The sequence below is a fragment of the Zerene cesonia genome, chromosome 29 (assembly GCF_012273895.1).
Source record: "Zerene cesonia ecotype Mississippi chromosome 29, Zerene_cesonia_1.1, whole genome shotgun sequence".
Lineage (NCBI taxonomy): Eukaryota > Metazoa > Arthropoda > Insecta > Lepidoptera > Pieridae > Zerene > Zerene cesonia.
The window spans coordinates 5,938,061-5,964,149 of record NC_052130.1 but is presented as its reverse complement, the minus strand read 5'-3'; the positions used below and the strand labels follow the sequence as shown (position 1 = coordinate 5,964,149).

The following is a 26,089-nucleotide window of genomic DNA, read 5'->3' as shown; positions in this document are numbered from 1 at the left end:
TGTTTTATTTATGTTTCCCGTGTGTGGTGTGGTTTTTATATGAGATATATTATGTATATTATAAGTAAGCTTCGAAAAGAAACTTATTTCTCGAACACACTTTGATCACAGATTTGTGATTACTGATAATCAAACTGATATAAGGAAATGTACATTAGAAGTAAAGTACACTTACGCACGTACAAAAAGTACACTTCTGTTAGAGAATTTTTTTTTTTTCAGCCAACATAGGTTCGAAATGAAGCAAGAACAGGTATAATTCTTATCTGTTTTATTAAACGTAACAAAAGGTTTCATATAAACTTGTAAATGTAAATGAGATCGAAAAGTTTGGCACAACAATGATGATTGCATTATTTATCAGCTAGGAAAAACTTAAAAATCTACAAATACTATCTAACAATTGAAAGTAGATGTGTATAGGAAGATACATAGTTTTACAAACCTAATTACAAATCTAAATACAACATCAACATACAGACATAAAACAGACAATTTACCAGAGTAATTCAAATATATATATATATATATATACATGGGTAAAAATTAGACATATAAAAAATGCTTGGCAAAAATCTGAACTAATGAATCCACTAGCACGATTTTGTCACGATATCCTGATGCTTTGTTTATAATTAAGTTATAATAAGATTTAAATATGTGTTTTGAGATTTCAATATAAAAATTCAAATGTCTGAAAAAGAGCAAATACAGAGTTTCTTGCCGGTTCTCGTCTCTAGAAACAGCTTTCCGAAGCGGTGGTAAATGTTAAGCTTGTGTTATAAAAGTTCAAAAATGCTCAAATAAGAAGTCTGATTGAATAAATAAATCTTTGATTTTCACATTACCTTCTCAGACATTGTATAATTTAAACATTGACGTTTAAAAATAAAGCTTAACATTTGAGACATGCTGTCGGTTCTACAAAATTCCTATCAATAACAGCAAGCACAAAATTTATAAGTCTCAAGGTGTAGGTATTTTAAGTCGTCGAGCTTCATCCGCGTCCAGAGCCCTCTTCATCTCATAGTATTTCTGCTTGAACGAGTTCAAATCTTCGTTTACTTTATCTAGCTCCAAACGTAAATCGGTCACTTGCTTCTCACGCATGCTTAATTCTGAAATGATCACTGTCCGCATCAAAATAGCAAAAACAATGTATGTACCTAAATAAGGGCAAACTTTATTAATTGTTCTTGTGATATGGATAGATGAGTTTATTTTTTGCTGACACGTACTATTTTTCGCAATTTTCGAATGTATGGGACTTGTTAACGTATGGGATTATTCAATTCAATCAATTATTGTGAGGTTTTTTTCGATACATGACAATGGATAGTTATTTTTTATGTAAGAGTGGCCAAACGTGCATGTCGATAGGCAATAGGCATTTTAAGTCGTTGTCAGTCGTTACAACACTAACATCTCTTCAAATATTATAATTGCGAACGGAACGTCACTCGACTAATTTTGATGTAATTTATTTTTCAACGACAATATGTCCAATGACAATATATCCAGAGAACAGAAAAACTAATCATGGGTAAACGACTCGTACTTTTTGTTATTATATATTTTAATTTGCATCTATCAATATTAGCTATGATAATTGTAAATAGATTCAATTAAAGGTTTCCCCTATTTACCACATCACCGACATAATAAGCGACATAGATGACGCATTACCAACATGTCGCCCGATGCATTGATGACGCAAGTACAACAAAAAATGTGTACATAATTATAATATATGTAGTTATATGTATGTGGTAGAAATGATACAGTAAAATACGCACCAGCTATAAGACATTTCATTTTCGTCGTTCTTTGAGCAAGAGCACGCTGTGTCCTGTTCAGAGTTTGCTGCAAGAAAAAGTTATGAAATAGAGCATGAACTATATAAAAATATTTGAAAATACCGTTAATATTCCTTCTAATAAATACTTGACTATCAAATGATTATTATTTCTTAGCAACTATCAATCAAAGTTGATTTTGATACTATAGTTATCTTATTGTAGAGGTCAAAATGTGGCTCATAAGTTACTAGCTTTCCGCTGATATAATCTTTCGTATGTCCTTTCACAAGTCTCAAGCTCTATTGGTTCCAAATTTTATCTAATTAGGTTCAGAGTTTTAGGCATGAAGAGGCAGACAGATAGAGTTACCTTTGCGTTTATAAGATTAATATGAATGAATTATTATTCTAATTGCAACGTAAAGCTGTAGCCACCATATTCATTATCACATATTCGCAGATCATAAACCTTGTCAATGTGACACTAATTCTCTTACTCCTACTCTCTCTCTCTATCTCTCTCCAACTCACCTGTATCTCAGGGCTGGGCTGCAAGGCGAGCATGTCCTTGACGGCGCCGTACAAGTTCCTCGTCTCCTTCAGCTCGCGATCCTTTAGCACCAACATCTCGCTCTGGGCCAACACTTTTCTAAGATGTGAACGAATGAATGTATGATATAATTCCTAAATGAATGAACCAAAAAATTAATGAATAATTAAAAAATAAAGTGGTAAATCTAGAGGAGAAATATTGCATAGTTAAATGAAGGATTCAATTAACATAGAATACAAGGATTAGAAATACTTTAATAAGCACAACATTAAAATAACAACCATGACGACGCTTAAAGAAACCGTAACGAAATTTGAATGAATTAGGATCAAAACCTTGTCCGTGCGTTTTTGCTGATTTATTATCATCGACACAATTATTTATTAATTGTGTAAATTAATTGTTTACTTTATTAGTTTATATGCTGATTGAAACTATAGTACCTAGAACGTTTCGTTGTGCAAAACACTTATTTCAAGTTAACAATCAACATAGGTTGACTGTGTAAAAATATTTGACAGTTAAGTTTACGTTCGATAAAATTTGACCGAACATTATACTTTTCTATTCCTTTTTTCAAATTACTACGTGTGTGTGTGTGTGTGTGTGTGTGTGTGTGCGCGCTCGTGTTTGTGCGTGGTGTGGTACCTCTGCGTGAGGCGCAGCTTGTGCGTGAGGTGCACGCTGTCGGGGTCGGTGCCCTGCAGCTTGCGCCAGCGGTGCACGTTGAGCGGCGTCTCGAGCGCCTCCTCGAGCGCGCGCACGCGCAGCCGCTCGCGGCCCAGCTCGCGCTCCAGGTTGAACACCTAACAAAGAGATAGTAACCCTTATTTTTAGTTACAATTTACACAACCGATGTCCAAAAAACGAAGTAGGACTGTATAATTTTTTGGCTAAGTCTCTCGTATAGTAGTAATCCGTAGATTTTCAACCAATTGACGTGATTCTTTTTGTGTTTGACATGAAAGATAACTTTCGATTTGGTGCCATTTTAGAATTTATAATGGCCTCGCCCCATGCGAAAAAAAACAGTACTTGGCTAAAACCGGAGCAGATACTGGTAGAATATACTTAATGCTAACTTTATTGTTACCTCCAGTCTCAAGTCGGTCATATTCTCAATGCCTTTAGACAGTAAGTTCTTCTCTTTGCGCAGTCGGATGATCTCCAATCGCAGAAGTCGGATGTCCTCCACTCTTTGCTCATATTGTCTCTCACCTGGACATTGATAAATATTCTTTGAACTAGTGTGACAGGAACAAGCGTGTGTTATTAAATATAGGTAAAATAGATCTATACAAATAAACGTATTTTTATAGTTTTAGCGTATGAAATCTAGAGTACAAATGTTTTTCATTAGTTTAGATTTCATATTTGAGCTCCTATCTACGTTTAAATACAAATACATATACGAATATCTATCTCTCCCTCCTACCCCTAACTACTAGAGATTCAAAAATAATATCATCAGATGAATGTACAATCTTTACTGTGTGTAAGCGTGTGTGCGTGTATGCGCACGAGTTTGTTGTGTGTGTGTGTGTGTGTACATCACCTCTATGCAGCGTCAGCTCCAGTATGCGTATCTTCTCATAAAGCAACGCGATCTCGTCGTTGCGGCGCACGAGCTGCGCGCCGACCACGTCGCGCTCGCTTACCAGCCCCTCCACCTCTTTTTGAAGCTTCGCTTTCGCTGCGTCGCTTTCCTAATGCGATAAATAATGTGAAAAATAATATCGCGTTCCTAATGCGATAAAGACGATGGATAAATGTTGTCACTTAAGAAACATACAGTACAGCGAAAGTCGCGGGTTGGCACAACGATATTTTGCTATTCTTTAAACGTTTTCAAATATTTATGTAAATAGCTTTAAATACTCAAGATATGAATACTACAGTAGCTCAGTAGTTCAGTAGCAAATTCGCTAATTTTCGTGTAAAATTTATAATTTTGATGATGCGAAGATTTAATCGTACCTAAATGTTTTTTATAAAGCTCCTTAAATTATTTACGTACCTAATACAAAATTGAGATTAATTTTGGAAGTTCCATCATTACAATGGTGGTGAAATCAACCCATTAGAGTTCAATAAAGATTATGCGATATCAATTGGTATTTTTTGTGTCTATTGATTTTGATATTATATTATATGTACGTAACAATGGCTTTTTAATAATTATTGTAAATAACCAAGTCAAGATTTTATTTATTTATCAAGGAAAACATACGAGTAATTAAAATCATCAGTATTTTATAATCATTAACAGCTGCGATACATTGCATCAGCATTTTAATATACATTCAATTCAATTTTATAAGTACCTACGCTCGCCGCAAAAGATAAAGTCGTACTTAGCTGGAAAGAAATAAATGCAATATATGATCTATGCTACGGAATCCCTTTCGACGAATCAAGCTCGCACTTAATTGTTTTTTACTTGTGTTTCAATGACATTTTTAACTAGTGAACTGGCGAGGTCAATAGTAAATTGGAATATTCACACCAATCTTTGAAGATCAATTGACGTTCATTCATTTGAAGGTCCAATGTGAAAAGTTAATTGCATTAGGGCAATTTGTTTGTAACTATCCAGAGTTAAAAGCAGCGAGTTAAGAGAGTATTTCTGAGAAAGAGTTAAGAGCAGAGGCGTAGTGTGCTATAATAATTTTGATAGATACATATTTAAAATAAAACGAACGAAACGATTCCTGTTAAGTTAAAATAGAGAACTTGCTCGCGCAAGTGGCCTAAGAAATAAACATACCTATACTAATATCTGTATCAATATTTCTATTAGTATAATCTGTAATAATATTTTATAGAAAGAAATTCGTACAAAGTAAATCTATCATATCTATGACACACTGGTTTCCCAAAAACCATTAAACAGATTGCTCAGGAAAATCCCGATAAACAAAGGAGTGTAAAAACTGAATAAATATCAGCATGACGTAAATTGTAATGACAAATATTTCATTTAATTCTTGGAAGTAGGTGACATTACATGTGTTTTACCGTTATGAACATAACCTATGGTAACTTGGTTACATTTTTTACACCCGATGCAAAAATAGGATAAGTTTGACGTAGCAAACAGATGTAGCAATTTCAGTGCGTTTTTTTTTTCATTTGAAAGCTAGTTTCCTTGCCGATGTTCTTATTTACGTTTGATGAAAATCGATCAAAGATGCCCGCCACAAATTTTTCGGACACACAACTCCCTTTTTGTGACAATTTTTTTCACAACTCCCTCAATATAGGTATCAAATGATTTGACTAGTGAAATACTATAGTGCTTATTATCCAACACTATGCTAAATTTCTAATTCGGGGTTTTTTTTAATTTGTCATCAATACAAGGAATATATTATAAATGTTTAAGCACGTTTTGTTTGACTGCCTATCTAGTGTTGAAATAAAATATTGACAATGAGCCATCGCCAATTTAAAACTCTATCGAACCGCGAAACATCATATGTTTCGTTACGACATCATTTTAATAACTATCGACCGGATTGCTGTAACATTTTATTGAGTGTAATCATAAATATAGAGAGAAAAACAACACGAATTGATTATTTAATCCCGGCTATCCTGGCCAGCTAGCAAAGAGTAGTAAAGTAACCATATCAGTAGTAACAATAAGATAAACTGAAAAAAATATTGTATTGTCACCGATCCCTCATAGCGTGGTTACAAAAGAATTATTTGTCCGTTAAAAGTGAAATTTAAAAGAGTCTTATATACAAACACAGAGTTGAAGCTAGTAAAAATTGAATGCAAGTTACGACGAAATACTGTTGGGTAATGTAAAGAGAGTAATTCAGAGAACATAATTTGTATTGAGCACATGATAAGTGCAAGAATGTAATAAATATCATCGAAATATAATAAATATGATTAAGTCATATCAGATCATTGATAAAAATAAATAACCTAAAATAAATATTTCCTAATAATTAATGGACAAATCTATAGGAAACCCTGTTCTGAAGGGCTTTTGGACAAGGTAAGTAAGTGGGTTATAGTACAATAAGTAACGGCAATTAACACGCTTTACTTTGGTTATTTTTGGGTTCCTCGGCAAATGCAATCGTTTATTTAATTCACGTTTATATTTTTTATATTTTCTGCTTCTTTATTATACTCGGTGAAAAAAAAACTCTCTTCAGCATACTATTTGGTAGGCTGCATAGGTACGTCCAGTAGGCTTTACGATTAAACGTAATTTTCTATATTGAATATTACTATTACAAACAGGTAAAAAGTTTGTGACATTGTAGGTCTGTAGGCGTAATCTCTGGATCTACTGAACGGATATAACAAATTCTTTAACCAATAAAAAACCATGTTATCTGCGTATGTCACGCTTTCGCTGATATAGGTGTCTATACGTGTGTGTGTATCAATGTGTGTGAGAGTGAGTGAGGGTATGTGTGTGTGTGTCTGTGTGTGCGCACGCCCACCTGCAGGGCGCGGGCGAGGCGCGCCTCCTCCTGTCGCGCGGCGGCGAGCTCGGCGCGCAGGTCAGCGATGCGCACGGCGCCGGCCTGCACCTCGGCGCGCAGCTGCTCGCCGCGCTTGCTGCACTTGCTGAGCGCGCCCTCGCACGACTTGAGCGAGCTCTCCTTGCCGCTTATGTCCTCCTTCAGCTGCTCTATCTGGTACGCCAACATCTGTGCGAACCCCAAGTGCAAATTATTAATCATTTTATCATTTATATGCTAGGGACGGCAAAACAGTATATGAAGGTATTACTTAAAATAATACGGGCACGTATTCCGCAACTCAACGTCAAGCGCCTATTTTGCATGAAAGGCAAAGGAGGGGGTAACTAGTCAAAGCTGAAACCATCCCAGCTCCTCTATGAATAAAGCAGCTTGTGAGGGCTACCGAAAACCTCAGGGAGGAACCTAGGTGAACCCAAATGCCTTGCTCTATAGTCCGCAACCGCCGTGCATTCCATGATGACGTGGGCTGCTGTCTTCAGTCGTCATGCACGCTCTACGTAACGGCCTGTCAGTGAGCGCTAAGTTAAAGAGATGCTTGTTGAAGGGACCATGCCCTGTACGTCCCAAGGAGAAGGCATCACTCATATATACTTTATTAAGAGTGGCACACCTTAAGCTTCTGTTTCAGATCCTGTATCTCATCCAGCGCCTCGGTGTGATTCTTGTGCAGCATGTTGCGTTCAGCGCGCGTGGTGTCCAGCGCGACGGAGAGCTTTCGGCTGTTGATGCCCTCGTCGCGGAGTGCCTTCTTGAGGTCCAGAATGTCCGCGGTGCGGAGGCGGACCTCCTCTGTATCGACCAGTGATTAATTATGGATAAATGATATTAAAAATTACCATTGATATAAATAACCCAAGAAGCATAGTTGTGTGTGTGTATTTTATTACACAAAAGTAACACTCGAACGTATCGCTAAACAAAGAAGTTTTATTTTAGTAGGCATATTATAGTGCAAATTCAACCTTGCATCGAATAACTTAAAGTCGTTTTTCTATTTAGCTGAGGATGGACGCGAGTTATACAAGATTATTTGAAGAAAACGCATAGAATAAGAATGAAATTAAAAATGTTTCGCTAATTTCAATCGGACGTATTTGAAACGTTCAGTGCGCATCTTGGGTTTTTCATATAAATGGTTATTACCCTACATAATAATAATAAAAAAATATTGTTATATTTGAAATGAGTATCTCTATTTGTTTAATGTTTCAAAAATAAATGTTTGCTTTAATTTTGAATCGACGCTTTATTTATCTGAAAACCTTTACGTAATCAAATTAATTTTGTTAAATATAATCTAATAACGAATTAACCTAATATAGTCGCAGTTTTATATATTTGGAGAAAAGACAAAAAATGTAAATTTGAAAGGAGGAAATTAACATAATACTTTAAGATTCCACTATTCACACCAGTACACTAAGTAATCGAATACGAGAAGCCAAGCGTCGCAAATTGCAGAGTTAATAAGGCTTCGAGGTGTGGAAATAATTTAATCAATTATTTAAAATACATTTTCAATGCGTAAAAAAAATTTTGATTTTTACGCCAAAGCAATTGTAATTTAAAATAAACTTTGAGTAGTCGTTTCTTTGTACGTTAACATAGTTTTAAACGACTTATAGTTAACTTTTGATGACAGTTTGCTTTTATTCTTTATCTCGATTAGTGCGCTTGATAATCGAATAATTCTCGATAGAATTAAATTCATGAAAATCGTTGGTATCGCTTCCGAGATTTATATAATAAATACATACAAGCATAGCTCATTTAGGGGTCTTATATATACACGATTTCTATAAATTTAATTTTGCTAATCAACAGCAAAACAGGATCGTAAAATAGAATTAACATTCATCTGCTACTAGCTGACCCGGCAAACGCTGTTCTGCCTTACGCTTATCATCCAGGGGTATGAAAATTAGATGTTGACCGATTCTCAGACCTACACGATATACACACACATAATTATCGGTCCAGCCGTTTCGGAGGAGTATGAGAACACTAAAAACACTGTGATACGAGAATTTTATACATTAGATAGTGTTTTTACAGAAAAAGTTTTTGCAATGTAAGGTAAAGTGAAGGGTATTGGTTTTCATATAAGTATCCCTTATGAAATTATCCTTATCATAGAAAAATATAATATTGTTTATTTCCCAGAAAATATTTTATAAAAACTCTTAACGCATTTATTAGTTGAATGCATTACTAAGAACATAAAAATTCCATTAACGGGCAGGATAAAAATTTCTAGTTTACGACGTACTTGCAAGAAGTTAAATGGAATTCCTTTACCTATCGCTCTTCCGATACATTGTTTCAACCAGGTCACATTTTAACGATTCCTTTTTAGATCAGAAGCAATTACATATTTTCCTTTATAAGTAAAGTAAATGTATCGAATAAATATTCGATAAATTTCCTCCATGGTTTCATCTCTCTTTAATGTCTAGGTGAAACACTTCACCTCAAAATGTATGTTAAGTGACTCATACAGAGAGGAAAAATAATAATATGGGGAATGAACCAGTTTTATAATATTGAAAGAATTTGTGTAAACATTACAAATATACATACAAAAACACAAATGTTTCCTTATTACAATAGTAGATTCGTTTAATTGATAAATTAATAAAACCCTTTTATAAGGAAACCTAATTACAAAGGGCAAAGACTAAAAAGAAAAGAACTATCAATTCCTTATTTATACCTAAAACATGTCAATTTTTGTAAACTTTTATATATTATTTCTTCTAGTGAATTTGTGGTTATCTTCTCTATCATAATGAACTTACCGGATATTTCGTCTATTTTCTCATTAAGAGCTATTGTGTCTTCGAGCATTCTGTAGAAAAAATAAAATAAATTTTTAGTCATCAAATTTATCACAATTTTTTTTTATGTCAAGCCTGTTATCCTGATGGTCATGTTGGCGATTACCACCGCCCATAAACATCCACAGAGGTAGCGCCTCTGTGGATGCGTTTGAGAGGCTGTGGGGTGTGAAAAGGATAGACGACAGGAAATAAGGAATGGACTGGGAAGGGGCAGCAAAAAGAAACGACATATGAAATGAATTAACTGCATTCATGCTGGTCTTCTGCTTTGTATAGCTTAATCACATCACACTTCACACTAATATTATAAATGTGAAAGTTTGTTTGTTTGTCCGTCGATCACGCTGAAACTACTGAACGTATTTTCATGAAATTTGGTATAGAGACAGGGTATGAGGTGACTTGGGTGATAGGGTATGAGGTGACTTGGGTGATAGGATACTTTTATTCCGTTTAAATGCGACCTTGGGATAAGACTCTGTCCGGGTATCAAGATTCAAACCCAGACAGAGCCGGGACGAGCGTCTAGTAATATATACTTGTATATTTCTTTATCCATATAAACCTTTTGCGACTAATCCCGTTTGGTATCTAATGGTTTGATTTAGTCATGTCTACAGTATTATCTAATCTCGTCCAGTTCTCGTCTGATTTCGTCTTGGCTAGTTCAGTCTCGTCAGACACTCCTATCACCTGTCCTTGTCCTTCTCCAGCTGTCTGATGATGAGCCGCTGCTTGTTCACCTGCGCCGCGGACACTTCCAGCTCGTGCTCCAGCTGCTTCCGCCGCTGCTCCTGCCGGTTGATGATTAACAGGTTCTCCATGGCTTCGTCTGATGAAGAATACTTGATATACTAGATGAATAATCTTTGGCACTATCTATCTTTGACGAGTGGTGTAGTAAGTTAGTGAGTAGTAGTAAGCAATTAGTTGGGTAATTCTGGACTTCAATTACCATTTAAAAATTAAAGATGAATCTATCGTACACAAGATTTTTTTTGATTTGAAAGACTATAAATTTTATATGTAATTTTGCGTACGCGTGTAATTGTCAAAGATAGCATTATCAATTTGCATCTGTAATTTATAGGATAAAAAATATCCAACTTATTATTTATGTTTAATTCAACCCAAAGATAAATATGAAAAACAGCGTGTAATCTACTCAACGACTTACTCTGAATCTTCTGCATGTTCTTATTGAATATTTCCTTCTCCCTGTTCATGTTTTCTATCTCTCTTCTGTCGGCTTCCGCTTGCTTTTTATTCAGCATTATCTCTCTCTCCATAACGCTCACTTGTTGTCTCAAATTCTCTCTGTTATAACACAATAAAATTACAAAACCTTAATATTTTGATTTGGTAGACAAAAATTATTCTTCTTTTATATTTTATATTTTTTTTTAATGGAAAATAAGCTAAAAATCATTAAAGAGGGGTTAGATATCTAATTTATTTAAACATTATTAGTGCACTCTATGGACAAGGAGACATAAATAAAAGTAAGTATTGAGTTTCTTGCAGATTCTTCAAAAAAATTTACCATGCATAAGCATGCGTTAATGTTTACGTAAATAGAAAATTGAAAATATTATATTTTTAACTAATGCATGCTCACGAAATCTTATTACATATTCACTATTGAACACAATATCTTTCTTATCTAATTATTTGTTATTCTAAGCTAACCTTTATTTTTAAGTGGAGAATGCCCATGTATACCTACGTCCCGGGGACTGGTTGCTAACCAAATCTACCTTAACTTAAAGGACAACTCTAGTGAGTAGTGAGTCCTACTACATTCACCATTACTCCTTCTACCATGAAATTCTCAACAAAACAATCACCAACCTATAAAGCATTTCAATGTATAAAACTAAAAATTAAATTTAACAAAGGCCGCGTTCCATCGATACAATATTGTAATCATTGAAATAATGTTTCGTATTGGTTGTGATGGTTCTTAATCATCTCAATAGATGGCGTGGGGTGCCCCTTAGGCACATGAAACCGAAAGAGTAGAAGAAATTCGATTACTGTGGCAGGATCACGGGTGGCCGAGAGGCTAGGCGTTGCTACGGTTAGGCAAGAAACGCAGGTTCGAATCCTGCCTCGTGATCAAATTTTTTCTATTCTTTCAAAATTTCTCAATCACCAACCTGTCATGTTCCACTCCAGCCTTGGCTTGCTCCAACAGCTGGTACTTCTTCATCTGCTGCACGCCCTGCTTTGTCAATTTGGAGACTTCGTTGCGGAGGCGGTTACCATCATCAATCGTGTTCTGTATACGCATGGGTAGTTGCATTAAAAGTGAAGTCCCGTGTTCCCTAGTTGGGTATGGGGCGGATGATATACATCTGTTTCACTGATCGATTTCTTTATGGAAAAGTAGGCGATCAGCCTTCTGTGTCCTGCCAGGCCAAGATATCTTTTTTGTGAGTCTCAACCGGGAATTGAACCCGGGACGCCTCGGTCTCACACTCACGTGTTAACCACTGTACCAAGGCGGTCAAAGTGGCGGTTATCTTTTTAAGGCATAAAAGGAAAGGAATGGTTTTTTGTTTTAGAAATCTTCATTGATATGAAGGAGCTTTGGTGCATACATCATAAATATTAAAGTTGTCAATCATGAGTCATCACAGGCTTATTAATGATAAGCTGAGTGCATTGATTTATCATCACTTCGTTTATTAGGTCACCAAAAGTCACCTAAGGGCATCATTCCGTCACCAGAATTTAGTGAAATAATGTTAAGGTATTACTCACATCGAACATTAATTGGGATCAATTAATAGGGTTACTTTGGTTGACTTTGACATTAATTATCGCGACATATTAAGATACTCTTTCTCAGCCTTTGATAGTAAATATACTATTTTAAGAATTAATTTACTAAGTTCAGAAGCCATTAGAAACATAGTCTATGTGACACGGTAATTACAAACAAGGAACTAAAACTAATATTGGCCGATAAACGAAAAAGGAAATGAAATATAATTCAAAATCACAAAAAACGCAAACATAGTACACTTAATTTGAAAGGAGACTATTTATTGATAGAATGAAAAACCAGTTTTTGAGTCACAGTAGTGATTAATCTAGTAACAAATTTTAAGTACCATATCTAATCATTGTCAATGTTTGCAGTATTTAATCAAAAGGACCGTTCAATTGATTCAAATTATATTTTAAAATACGTACACTTCGATACAAGAAATGATCATTTAATAAACCTGTCATTATACAATTAACTTGTTATCCTAATACACATTGTGTTATTGAACTTTAACAAAAACACTTCCGAAACTGTGTGCTTCCGGAATCTTTTAATCTTATTAATAGTTAAGTATTGACAACTAAACACGCATATAAATGAGTATTAAATGTGAAACTACTGTTTCTAACGATATATGCGTCAAGCCATGACACGACATCATTTTGTTCTAGTTATAATACAAAGCCTTGAATATTAGGTAATTGACATTGACCTGGAATGATATTAAATTCATGTAAAAATTTACATTTCTCTAGTTCTATCTTTAACCCATTCTTTATCCAACACCTTTTGAAGTCTGCAATCTATTTGCAACGGCGTAAAGACTGCAAATAGCCTTACGCCCGTGCAGTTCCTGGGGTGTACCGTTTACTATTAGGCGATCCACCAGCTTTTTTATCGACTAAGACATGAAAAAAGAAATGTTAAAATTCTGTTCATTCACCTTAAGTTCCTTGCTAGTATTGGTTAGTGCTTGTTTAGTTTTATCAAACTCAGCGTTAGTGAAATCTAGCTGTTCTCTAAGCTGAGCTGCTTTATTAGAAGCCGCTTCCTGTTCCTGCTGAGCTACCTCCAGCTTGTGACCAAGGTCCTTCAGTTGCCTGTCGCGTCTGTCGATCGTCTTCTCGGCTTTTGTTAGCTGGAAATTTTGTTAATTTATAATTTATTTGGTTTACATTAAATGACTGTATGTTTTTTGCTTACTTCATGTTCAAGGATTTTTTATACATGATATTGGAAGAATATTAGTAGCTTTATGTTGTGGTATTGTTTAAATGTTAAATTACCTCACATTAACTTTCAATTACTTTTCACTTTTTGGTACATTTTATTTACGTTACCTGTATTGTAAAACTGATTTAATAATTTTCTTAATTTATCGATGAACAATAGTACTAAGAAGAATCAAAAGATATTGCCATATATATTTTTACATTTATTTTATTACAAACTTACCTTATCTTTAAGAGTAGTGATTTGATTCCCGCGGCTCTCCACTTCACTCTTAAGCGTCGCACTTTCACCTTTGAGGTGGTCCACTAGCCGGTTTTGTCTAACTGCGTTGTTATCAGCTTCCTGAATATGAACATCTCTGTATTAGAAGGAAATAAAGTAACGTGTTGTTCCTTTACGTCAAAACATTTCTCATTTTTCTAAGATAAATATTATTTAGTACAGTACAGAGCACAACATACCTCCAACTGTTCTTCCAGTTTGGCTATATTCTCATCAGCAGCTGTATTCTTTTGCTCCAACTCTTCTATATAACCGAGTGCATTGGTTAATCGCAATTTAACTCCATCCAATTCACCTTGGAGACGAGCTTTCTCCTTTTCGAATTTCTCTTTTTCTTTCACCGCTGAGGTTGCACCCCTGCAATGTGGTTTATCACCTATTCGATATTAGATGAGACCAAGAGAACCTAGGTTAAGATTCAATTTCAGCTATTTACGAAAATATTGTTTACTGAACATTTTTTTAATAAGATCTTTTTAAAGTTCATAAAAATATACGTATATGCTCCAGTTGCTATATAGTATCATAAATAACTTTAACCACCTCACGAAATTTCTTCCACATACATCGTTTCAAATCATTAAATAATACACCAACATTTCAACACGGCTCCGTTTGGCCTATCTAGGAAGAAAAAAAAAGCTCTTGTCATTCAGGAGACTAAGGTGTAAATATTATTGATTGGTCCAGTCAATTTTCAGTTCATTCGTTACGCACGTTCAAAAATTCAAAAGTTCTAAAAAGCTATATATTTTACTATAACCAGAACTAACGCGTCATCATCCCCCGCGCGTTTCCTCGCATCCAGTTCCTTCTCCAGCCGGGTGACCGTCTTCTTCATCGTCTCCAATGACTCCACGCTCGCTAATTCCCTCGCGTGCATGGCGTCTGCTAGCGCGCGGGCTTCCTCTGTTTATAGGTCTATAATGTTAATCCATCTATTCTTTTTTTGTTAATTATTACACCTGATATAATTGTAGTCGTTTCTATAATTGCTAGTTGATCAAAAGTTCTCTTTAAGTTCCCTTTGCATCAAGCACGAATCTTAGTATATTTCATAATTGATAAAGTAGTTATGATATCTATCTTAAAACATGTGAGTTTGTTTGATCTATTAAAACTGTTATGCCTATTTATTCTGTGTTATATGTGCTAATACTGTATTGTATAATCTGTGCTGCTTTGTTAGAATATCTGTAGTGCTAAGTTGTACAACAATTTCAATCTATTCTTATATGACTTAATACATTAATATAGTTCAGTTTCTCTGTGTTTCTTAGTTGGAATGTATTTAATGTCATTGATTTTTCTAACGATCTATATGACGTGACATGTTCGGAAGCGGAGTTGCGGGAGAGAAACTAGTTGCATTATGTTTATTTCGTTGAGAAATTATTGTTTGTATCTCGCCATATGTCGATATTATAAAATACGTCAAAAATGATTTCCAATATTATTCACGTTTATGAGAAATCAGAGATTATAATCAAATTAAAATATTTGCTCTAAAATATGCTATATTATAAGCACTCACCAATTTCAGCTCGCAACTTATCAATAGTCTTGTTGGAGTCAGATATCTCATTGAGGTAGGTGTTGATGACGCCATCGTACCGACCCACTTTATGCTGAAAGCCGTGATAAAATATTCAAACGCAACTTTTTTTATGTTACAGTCGGCAATGGAGCTGGTTGGACGCCTGATGGTAATTAAATTTAAAATTGGTAAGCGCTACCACCGCCCAAGAACATTTGGAGAGGCATAAGGTCCATTGTAGACCTTACGCCTCCACAAATGGATTGTTGACTTTTTGGGAAGGGATTAAGAAGGGATTGGCGATAGCAATAAAGGAAAGGACTGGGAAGGTTAAGGAAAAGGATATGGGCCTCCAATGTATCGAACAATTCTTGCGAAAGTGACTGACTGTCTGTTGTTTTAATCACGCTTGAACCACTTAATCGATTTGGATTAATTTTTGGATTAAACAGATATAGTTTGAGATCTTTGACTTCGTAAATAGGACCTATGCGGAAAAAGCTTGAGACTGTTTATTTTTCGTTTGACTACGCGGGCTAGGCCGCGGGCAGAAAACGCGTGTTCTTATGTAGTCTTTATTGAACATGATTTTATATAAATAAATAAATAAAATAAATAAATCGTTTATTTAGCAAAAAAATACATAGGATTCAAAATAATCAGTCACGACGATCGTCTCAACTAGGCCTAGACCTGTGCTAGAGACGACCGACGCCTTCCACTCTAGACCTTGACATTAATGCTAAATTTAGACATTAACAATTACATTATTTAAAAAACAAAATGAGTACATTATAATATACAGTATATTACGTTGAATTATATAAAATGCTTATGCTTACCGTTAAATTGGCTATGTTCTCCTGGTGTGCGATATTTTCTTCCTTCAGCTTATAGTAAGAATCGTACAGCTTCGTATAAACATCTGTATACAGCTTGAGTCCTTCTGACTCTCGCATTTGTTCGAGAACCTGGAATAATAAATAGTCTGAATTTGTTTGCAAGAATGTATTGGATTATATCAAAAACCACCGATAAATTGGGACTTTGAAATACAATTTATTAAAGGGTTGGTGAGGTATTTAAAAAATTTATCATCATCAGCCTATATATGACCCACTGCAGGGACATGGGATTCCTATAAGGGTTCATGCCATAATCCACTACGCTGGCTAAGTGCGGGTTGGCAGATGTCACATGTCGTCGAACTTTTGATTCTTCAACATGCCGGTTTCCTCACAATCTAATCCTTCACCGTTTCGAACAGTGGTGATATGTATAATGTACAGATAAATGGAAGATAAATTTATTTCTTTGCTGCTCAACCGGACTCGAACCCCTGACTTTTCGCTTTAAGCCCGAGGTCCTCACTATTGACCCACCACTGATTCAAACTAAAGCATTCATAGTACAATAATAATAAAAATAATTCATCTACATTTTATATTTTTTCAATAACCGTCTAAGTGATATATAAGTTGTTTTTATTTAGGTGTTGTATAATATACCAAAAGGAACAAATGTTTTTTTTCTTCAACAAAAATCTGTTTAAACTACTGAACCAATTTGGATGAAGTTCATTAGTTCACCCATAATATAAGCGACATCGCAGACTACAGCTAGTTTAACATCAAACGCATTACTCTTTCATATTCCTTCTCAGCCTCCGTCGTTTCTGAACCGATAACAATGGCCGCTCCGAAGTCTTCTTCCTCCACGTTATCCATTTTAAATTATAAATAATACTGCGTAAATAATGCAGCAAAACAAAAGTAGAAAATGCGAGCGGATTGTTTACGCCGTTGCTATGGTTACGCGTTATCTACCACAGACACGCAAAAAAACAGTTAAATAATATACTTACAGATAACGTTATAATACGTATGTGATTGAAGGTATGTTGATTTAATGTTTTATTGGATTGGGAAAAGCAAGGTAAAATATTTTTAAATTAGGTACGTTATACAAGGGGCTACGATTTATTAAAAAAACCTTATTAAAAGTAGATACTGTACGTGTTATTCTAGACTAAAAGTGGCTGTAGAAGCAGTCTTTCTGCTAATTTCCATGGAGAATGGTGCAGCCGTTCTGATATTAATTAAAAATCGCAATTTTATAAATTTCTGTCTGATTTTTGCCGGATCACACAAATATGCATTATGTATTTTAGTAACTTTTAATCCATATCTATCAATCCAAATAATTACATCAAAATTAATTCAGCAATCGGACCACGCTGATAAACAAAAATTTGATAACGGTCGGATACCTGTTTAGTCATATGGTATATTCAAAAATTGTTTGAGAAAATCATTGACCACAGGGTCAAAACTATCAATAAATTGATTAAATTGACATGACCACGTCCCTAATTGGGGCAAGGGGCAATAATTGTCCCATAATGAGGAAACTGGCCATTTTACAATTGCTTCTAGCGGGGTCTATATTAATGTAAATAATTATGGTTCTAGAATTCCTTCGAGGTTGCTGGGGGCATTTTTAGGGGCAAATTCATAAACAAGTATATTTATTTATTTTTTTTTATTTATTATTTTTTTTATTTATTATATATATAGTGCATGCTTCCTCTTAATGCAAGATGGTGGAATAGTTAAAGACCTACCGAATACACTAAATATTCCATGAGATTTCAGTGATTCTATTTCGGATTATCCTTACAAACACTCAAATTAAAATGATACCCATTACATCGGTTCTACAGTATTTTAACAAAAATATTTTAGAGTTTTATTTAAGAGTTTAATTATTTTAGAGTTAATATCCATACAAAAGAGATTATATATCACTAGCTGTGACGCGCGGTTTCACCCACGGGCAAAAGCAAGTATTTCAATAGCTCATGCTCATATCTTAATATATAAGATGCAAAGGTAACTGACTGATTTATCAATGTACAGCCCAAACTACTGGACCGATTGGGCTGAAATGTGGCCTACAGATAGTCATGAGAGGTGTGAGGAGATAAAAAGGGATAAAACAGGAGATGAAAGTCTGTATCATAAACACATATTTTATATACCTGTGAAAGCTGCGGGCTACAGTTAGTCTATATTTTATTATCAATCAATTTGTTCCAAAGATTGTTTATTATTGAATTTTTAGTTTTATAGCATGGAAATGCTTTATAAATGAGAAATTTTAAAAGAATAGTTTTCTATTACCGCCTCGTGATCAGATTTTTTCTATTCTTTCAATATTTCTCATTTCTCTATAATTAACTAGCAGTCCGTTCTGGTTTCACTCAAGGATAATGCGTCTACGTGTGAATGCATATATAATTAAAAGTAATTTTGTATGCATTTCGTACGGGGAATAACTAGCTACCCGCTAGTACCCCATATGGGAAGTCATTGTAAATAGTCTTTACTAATAAATACAATTGGACTGTCTGTTTGTAATATTAAAATAACCGTTTGCTAAATATATATGTATGCATGGTATATGTATCAAAATATAAATGTATTTATTTATAATTTTTTTTTGTCTGTATGTTTGTTTGTTTTGGCTAATCGTTAGAATGGCGGTATCGATTTACGGGAATTTCACTGGCAGATAGCTGAGGTAAGGTATTAGACTTTTTATATCAACATTGCCACGGCAACATTTGGTTTTAAATGTATGCGGTTGATACCGAAGGACGCAGCTAGTTAAGAATAAGGGTAAAAACATTATAACACTTCGAGATGGTATGATTCACGCACGGAGGCTCTGGGATTCCCTTCTATAAATAATGTTAAATGCTTATATGTTGAATATTTTATAATAATAAGGATCTTTAAATGGTTTTATTGTTATTTATCCCGGAAATTCACTTCGAATTTATCATTATATAGTATAAAGTAAAGTTTATCTATGTATGTATGTATGTATGTATGTATGCTTAGATCTTTAAAACTACACAACGGATTTTGATGGCTTTTTATTAGATAGTGTGATCCACGAGGAAGGTATGTATAATAACATCTATTTAACTACTCCGAATTTAATGCGTGCGAAGCCGCGGGCAAAGCTAGTTTGTTTATATACAGGCTTTCGCTCGTGGCTTCGCTCGTGTTCTAATTGTAAGTAAACTCCAATAAAATCGGTACAGTACGTGTTTCTTATATTCTTTATTTATCTTTATACATTTTAAGGAAGCGAAATACTCTCAGCTATTGCTATCCAAAACTTCTATACAAGAACAATGTTTTAAAAACATGCAATATAAATTAAAAATTATGTATATTAACAGGGATTTTCTATGAAAATTATGTTAATCTATCGTATTATATCACGATATATTAATACCAATACGATATATTGATGCCCACTTGATGAGAAATAACTAATGCAAATAATATAGGTTGCTATAATTTGAAAACAACGCATTTTATCTATATAATTATATTGTTTTAACATAAAATAACAAACAATTAATCATTTATAAAGTTTATGGTCCAATAAACAATAAAAGTAATTTGAATTTAACTGCAAATAAAGTCTAACTTCAATTAAAATTCGTTAAAATAAGTGTCTATTTTTATTTACTAGAATGTAAAGTTAATCTGAGAATTGTAATGAACGGAAAATAGTGTTACTCATTGCTGTGACCTAAATAGTGTTTATTTGTAACACTAGCTTTTTGCAAAGTCATTAGTTGAGTAAATTTAGTAATACCTTCGTTATATACCTTCTAAGTAAACACTTTTCTATGTAATAACAGACTGAGCCGGTGGTGGTAGTGGATGATTTCATATGAGTTCTCACGACCTCGGCAAATAGCGCGGGAAGACGGGACACAGTAGAGTTTAGTCGGTAGGTCCATTGCCTCTCTAGGCAGTGGGAGTCCGACATAACCCACGGCCTTTCCCCGGGCCGTGGGTATGCATGAGCAGTCTCCACTTTCAAAAAAAAAAGGGCTGAGCTGGTGGTTCGCCCGATGGTAAGCATCACTACCGTCCATAAAGTAGGGCCGCTGCAAATGCGTTGACCGTCTTCATGTGATAAAGGATATAGATAGGATCGACGGTGGGAGTAAAGGAAAGGAACTGGAAAGGATGAGGAAAAAGATATGCGCTCCCGCCTCCCCCACTCAACGAAAGATGAGCATGCTTCTATATCACGCCGATTTTCTATGGGCTGTGCTACCCCGGTGCGAGCTAACCCAATTCGTGCTGAAGCGTGCTCCAATCACAAATTTAATATAATACTCTATACTGAATTTAAGTACTAATGATAACTTTTTATTAATTATAATATGTTTAGAAATTAAAAACTGTTTAACGGATTTTAAACGCGATTTATTCATTATATTATTAACCCGACGTTTCGAACACTTTACAGCGATATGTTGTGTCAGTACTTAAAGAAATGAACGTTTCACGGACGGTTGAGAATAGTAAATTCTCAGTATACGTATCAGCAAAATATTTGAATTATAGTGAAAAATCATGTTTTAAAATGCAAGCAAATGCTACGATTAACAATATTTCGACAGTTTCCAATTTCTCTTATTTGATATACTTTTATATTAACACGCTTTTATTAACTTCACCTGTATGTTTGTTTGTTTGTATGTTTGTTTGTTTGTTTGTAACTGACTTCTTTGGGCGCGATTTTGACCCACTTTAAACGGCCAGATTTCGTTCAAACTTTGTAGATTTATTGAGGACCGATGACAATACACTAATTTGATAAAATTATTCCAGTTTTCAATTTGCAAAATATGATTTTTGTTAAAGCGTGTTTTATAGTTTTTTTAAACTATTATATTTTATTTATTTACAACTAGCTTTTGCGGCTTCGCACGCGTTACATTCTGAGTAGTTTAATATATGGTATTATACATAAAACCTTCCTCTTGAATCACTGTATCTATTAAAAAAAGCCATATCACAATCCGTTGCGTAGTTTTATAGATTTAAGCATACATAGGGACAGAGAGAGTGAATTCAAATAAATATAAAATACTATATAGTGAAACTGTTTCATAATTACTGATTATTGAAAACATAACATCAATATTTAAAACATAACTTCCAGACATTATGTAATGGAATTATAATATAATTTAACTATATTATGAGTAAATCATTCATCGTTCACCTTGGGGTTAACATCAAAAAATAATTTCCTCATTCCTCAATATCTTACAAATACTTTTTATGAATTATACGTATATAAAAAACTTATAAAAATAGAGGAAGTTTTATGTGTGCGTTCATGATTTATCAGTCCACTTAGCCAAATATCATTATTAACATCATGAGTTTATTTTGATTGAATGAATTGTGATTATATTTTGATTAAGTTCAAATTGTATCACAGGCCGCTCAAAAGACCATAATCCACCACGCTGGCCAAGTGAAGAGTTCGTAGATGTCACATGTCCAAATTTTTGTTTTAACACGCTACCGACGCCTTTAGACTCGATTTTGGTCCACTTTATGGGACAAATAGACACGGCGGATTTCATTAAAACTTTGTGCATTTATATACCCCGGATACCAGATAAATTAATGATATCAATGTATTGTAAATTTCATAATTTTTCTTGTCATCCTGATGGGGATCGTTACGATAAAATATTGAAAAGGGGATACTGAAAATCAGCGCTGCGCATTACGCGACATGCTGAGTGACAGCAGTGAAAGCCCTTTTTAAAACCACACCAATAAGATAACAGGTCCACCTTTTTATAAAAAACTTTCTTTCTTTCTTTATAAAAACCTTACTCTTAGTGGCATAAGAGCATGTGATACAATTTAGTTTTTTCTGTTATTAAACATAGTTATTGGTTTTTTTCTAAGTTGAGTTAAAAGAAAACTCCCTCTAGGGTATAAATTATAAGTTTTAAAAATAAAAAAAAATAATTGTAAAGATTTTATAAATGAATGAAATCGATTTTGTTTTATATATTTTAAGGTTTACATAATTACACAAAGAAGTTATTAAAACAAGACAATCTGTAATGAAATAGTGGAAGAAAAAAACGCTTTTATATTATTTCTTTATTTTATTCGCAAATAGTTATTGCGAATAATACAATAAAACGATTTATTAAAAAAATACTGTAAAATATCGTAATTTGAGTTGTCAAAACAACAACAACATAAATTGCATTAATTTTCTTATTACGATACAATTACGCAGTCCCGTCAATGTTTATTTATAAATATATTCTCACGAAATATTTTACAAATAAGTCACTAAAAATAGCATGAATAGCAATTACGAAAGTTCTTTGCCTTGATTTTTAAAAAGAACTATAAGGCTTCCTATAAAAAAGGTTTTTAATTAATGTTTTTAATGAATGAAGGCGTCTCGCTGAATGGAGCATTCTAGTCTTTTGAGTTCTGGTTTCGGTTCTTGGATGCATTTCATTTATAATACCCTTATCCTTACATGCTTTCTATCCTTGCTAATATAAATGGGAAAGTATTTTTGTTTGTCTTTTTTCACGTCGGAGATAGTTTAAGAAGCTAGAGTGACAAAGGCTATTATAATATTTTTACTGAAAACCCCTCCACCTATTTCCCTTGATTAATTATCATCAAAATCTGTTGAGTTATTTTAAAGATTTAGGCATACAGACACACACACAGAGGGCGAAAAGCGACTTTATTTTATACTATGTACTATGTAGTAATAAAAAAGCCCAACCATTGTAATGATTTTGTGGGTGATGTTGTTTTTCTCAATATAAATAGAATTAGCTGCGCCCCGCGGTTTCACACGCGTAAGTCCGTATCCCGTAGGAATATCGAGATAAAAAGGTCCCTATATATTATTCCAGTTCATTGCAATCAGTTCAGTAGTTTTTGCGTGAAAGAGCAACAAACACACACACACATTCTTACAAACTTTCGCATTTATAATATTAGTAGGATAATAAATAAATAAACAGCTATTTAGTTACCAGTGACTTTGATCTGTCCCTTTGTCTGAGTCAAATTCACCAAGCACAGTGCGAGACGATCTATATAAACTACTAGCTTGAGCCCGCGGTTTCACACGTAAAAATATTCTGTGTACTTATCCAGAATATAATCTATCTCTGTACCAAATTTCCTACAGACCCAGACGTTTCTGCGTGAAAGATTAACAAACATACATCCTTACATAGATCTTCATCTCGGACAAATAGCTTCTGATATTGCTTATATAAATCAAATAAAAAAACATATGATTTTTTCCTTATTCTAATGCATTGCTTACAAATTAATTAAAAACAAATTCTCGAATGATTGCCCTGTTATTGTGGGAATGTACTTATAATAAAATTTATTATTGTTGATAAGAGCGAAACAGAAGCTGGCGTATAGTACATAGTGAATCTCTGACTCTATATGCTTGTATCTTTAAAACTATCCTTCCGATTTTGATGCGGTTTTTTCAATAGATAGTGATAGAGCAAGGCTTCTCTGTTTACTAGCTGTTCGCCCTAACTTTGCTCGTGGTACATATATAGCCTATGTCAATCAGTAAAGTTAATAATAATAATAATAATTCTTTATTCGCATAATGTGTGTACAAAAGTTAACAGATATTACAAACACGGTCAACACATTAGCCACAACGGGCATGCAAATTTTATTACCTCCGCGTCATTTCAAATTTTTACATTATATCTAAATTACATTAAAAATTACATTAATTAATTATTGTATCATAAAAACATTTAGTAAACAAAATATTCAAAAGTTGTCCTTGGTGAAAGAATTTTTGAAATCGTTCTAGTGGTTTTTGCGTGAAAAAGTTAAAAACATACTAAAAATGCAAAAGTGTCCTCTTTATTACATACTAGCTTTTGCCTGCGGCTTCGCAGGCGTAAATTCGGAGTAGTTTAATTGATGTTATCATACATATAAACCTTCCTCTACCCATCCCTAAGCTAAGCTGTCCGCCTCCTTGGTACAGGTCGCGAGGTCCTGATTCGATTACCGGTGGGGACTGACAGAAAAAATGTCTCGGTCTGGCAGGTCACATAAGGCTGTTCACCAACTTGCAAATAAAGAAAATGGATCAGTGAAACAGATGTATATTATTCGCCTTATACCCCATTAGGGGACACGGGATATCACTTATGTGATAAGCGACTTATCTATCTTAATCTAATCTAAACGATTTCCTTTACAAACTAGTAGGTGATCCGACGGGTTCGCACCCACGACCCCTCGGTGCTACGCTACACGTTAACCACTGCACCAAAGGCGTAGTCAAGGTAACATCTAGCTCCAAGATACAGATACCAGATATAACCTATTAGAAAATTATTGCCTTTAGATATTAATGCGGAATTATAGTTTAATCAGGTGTTATTAAAATAATTGTCTATTATTATTTATTCCTATAAATTGTTAAATATGTGGAGATAGATTATGGATGGTCGTGAAGTATTTATACGCAACTGCTATATTTTAATTATGCAATAATCGAAAAAGTGCGTAGTTCGTATTATCACAATATTATATCAATTAAAGAATAGAAATAATTTGATCACGAGTCGGGATTACAACCCGTGGCTTTTTGCTACGGTTTGTGCAGATATTAAATCCTACTTAATCCTACTAATGCCATAAATGCGAAAGTTTGTAAGGATGTGTGTGTGTTTGTTGCTCTTTTACGCAAAAGCTACTGAACCGATTGCAATGAAATTTATTGCGTAGATAGCTGGACAACTGGAATAACATATAGGCAACTTTTTATCCCGATATTCCTACGGGATACGGACTTACGCGGGTGAAACTGTGGGGCGCAGCGAGTTAGTTATATATTACAAATTTATTGATTAAGATATTGTTTAACGTAGTTTACATTTGCATTTGTTTCTGTGCGGTTTTCGTTTGTTACAAATTACAATAAGTATCTTTCTTTTAAATTATAAATACTATTTACTTACTGTACTAATATAGAGCTGAATAGTGTGTTTGTTTGAATGCTCTAAAATAAGGGTTGAGTGGAGCGATTTTAAAAATTCTTTCACCGTTGGGTAGGTATGTGATACATGAGTGCTGTAGAGTATAAACTATATGATATATCATGGTTGTACCCGGGGCGGGCTCGTAAACGATAATTGTGCCATAGATTTTCTTCACTTATTGAAGTGAAACTTCTTTAGAAGCGTTGTGATTTCAAACCTGATGCAACGGAATAAACGACAGGAGACACAAATACAAAAATGTTTAGAATTAAGCCGGCAAAGAATGAGACAGAAATATACATACTATTTTATTCATTCTTTTGTCGATTTACTGAAGTTTCACTTCTGTCGTGTGTGAATCGCACATACCTTTTTTTCAAGATATTAGTTTTTTTATTCAGATCACAAAATAGCTTACAATATTACGTATTCGGGGTTCCGATAAAACTTAGGTACAGTTCAGACGATTGACGCCCAGTCTAGTGCATCCCGTAATTCCTATGAGAGGATATATCCGCAGAATATAGGCTGATTCTAATATATATTGTTATTTTATTTATGTATTTATAATGTCTATACATAAAAAGTTGTTTATTCCTTGTGTATTTTAACGATTGTAATAGCTAAAATGTTT

General features: G+C 34.1%; 1 protein-coding gene across 1 annotated transcript; it reads right to left on the bottom strand.

Moving 5' to 3' along the window:
* Positions 1-897: 897 nt before the first annotated feature.
* On the bottom strand, positions 898-17,260 carry LOC119837882 (cilia- and flagella-associated protein 58-like). The gene is made up of 19 exons (XM_038363666.1): positions 17,177-17,260; positions 16,376-16,504; positions 15,531-15,624; positions 14,770-14,905; positions 14,176-14,353; positions 13,937-14,056; positions 13,425-13,619; positions 11,865-11,986; positions 10,883-11,022; positions 10,399-10,537; positions 9,664-9,713; positions 7,476-7,654; positions 6,821-7,030; positions 3,907-4,057; positions 3,445-3,569; positions 3,000-3,157; positions 2,330-2,447; positions 1,797-1,863; positions 898-1,118 (listed from the first exon to the last, which is right to left on the bottom strand). Exons 1-19 carry the CDS (start codon positions 17,258-17,260, stop codon positions 967-969), a joined length of 2,547 nt encoding a protein of 848 aa, XP_038219594.1. The 3' UTR covers positions 898-966.
* Positions 17,261-26,089: the final 8,829 nt, after the last annotated feature.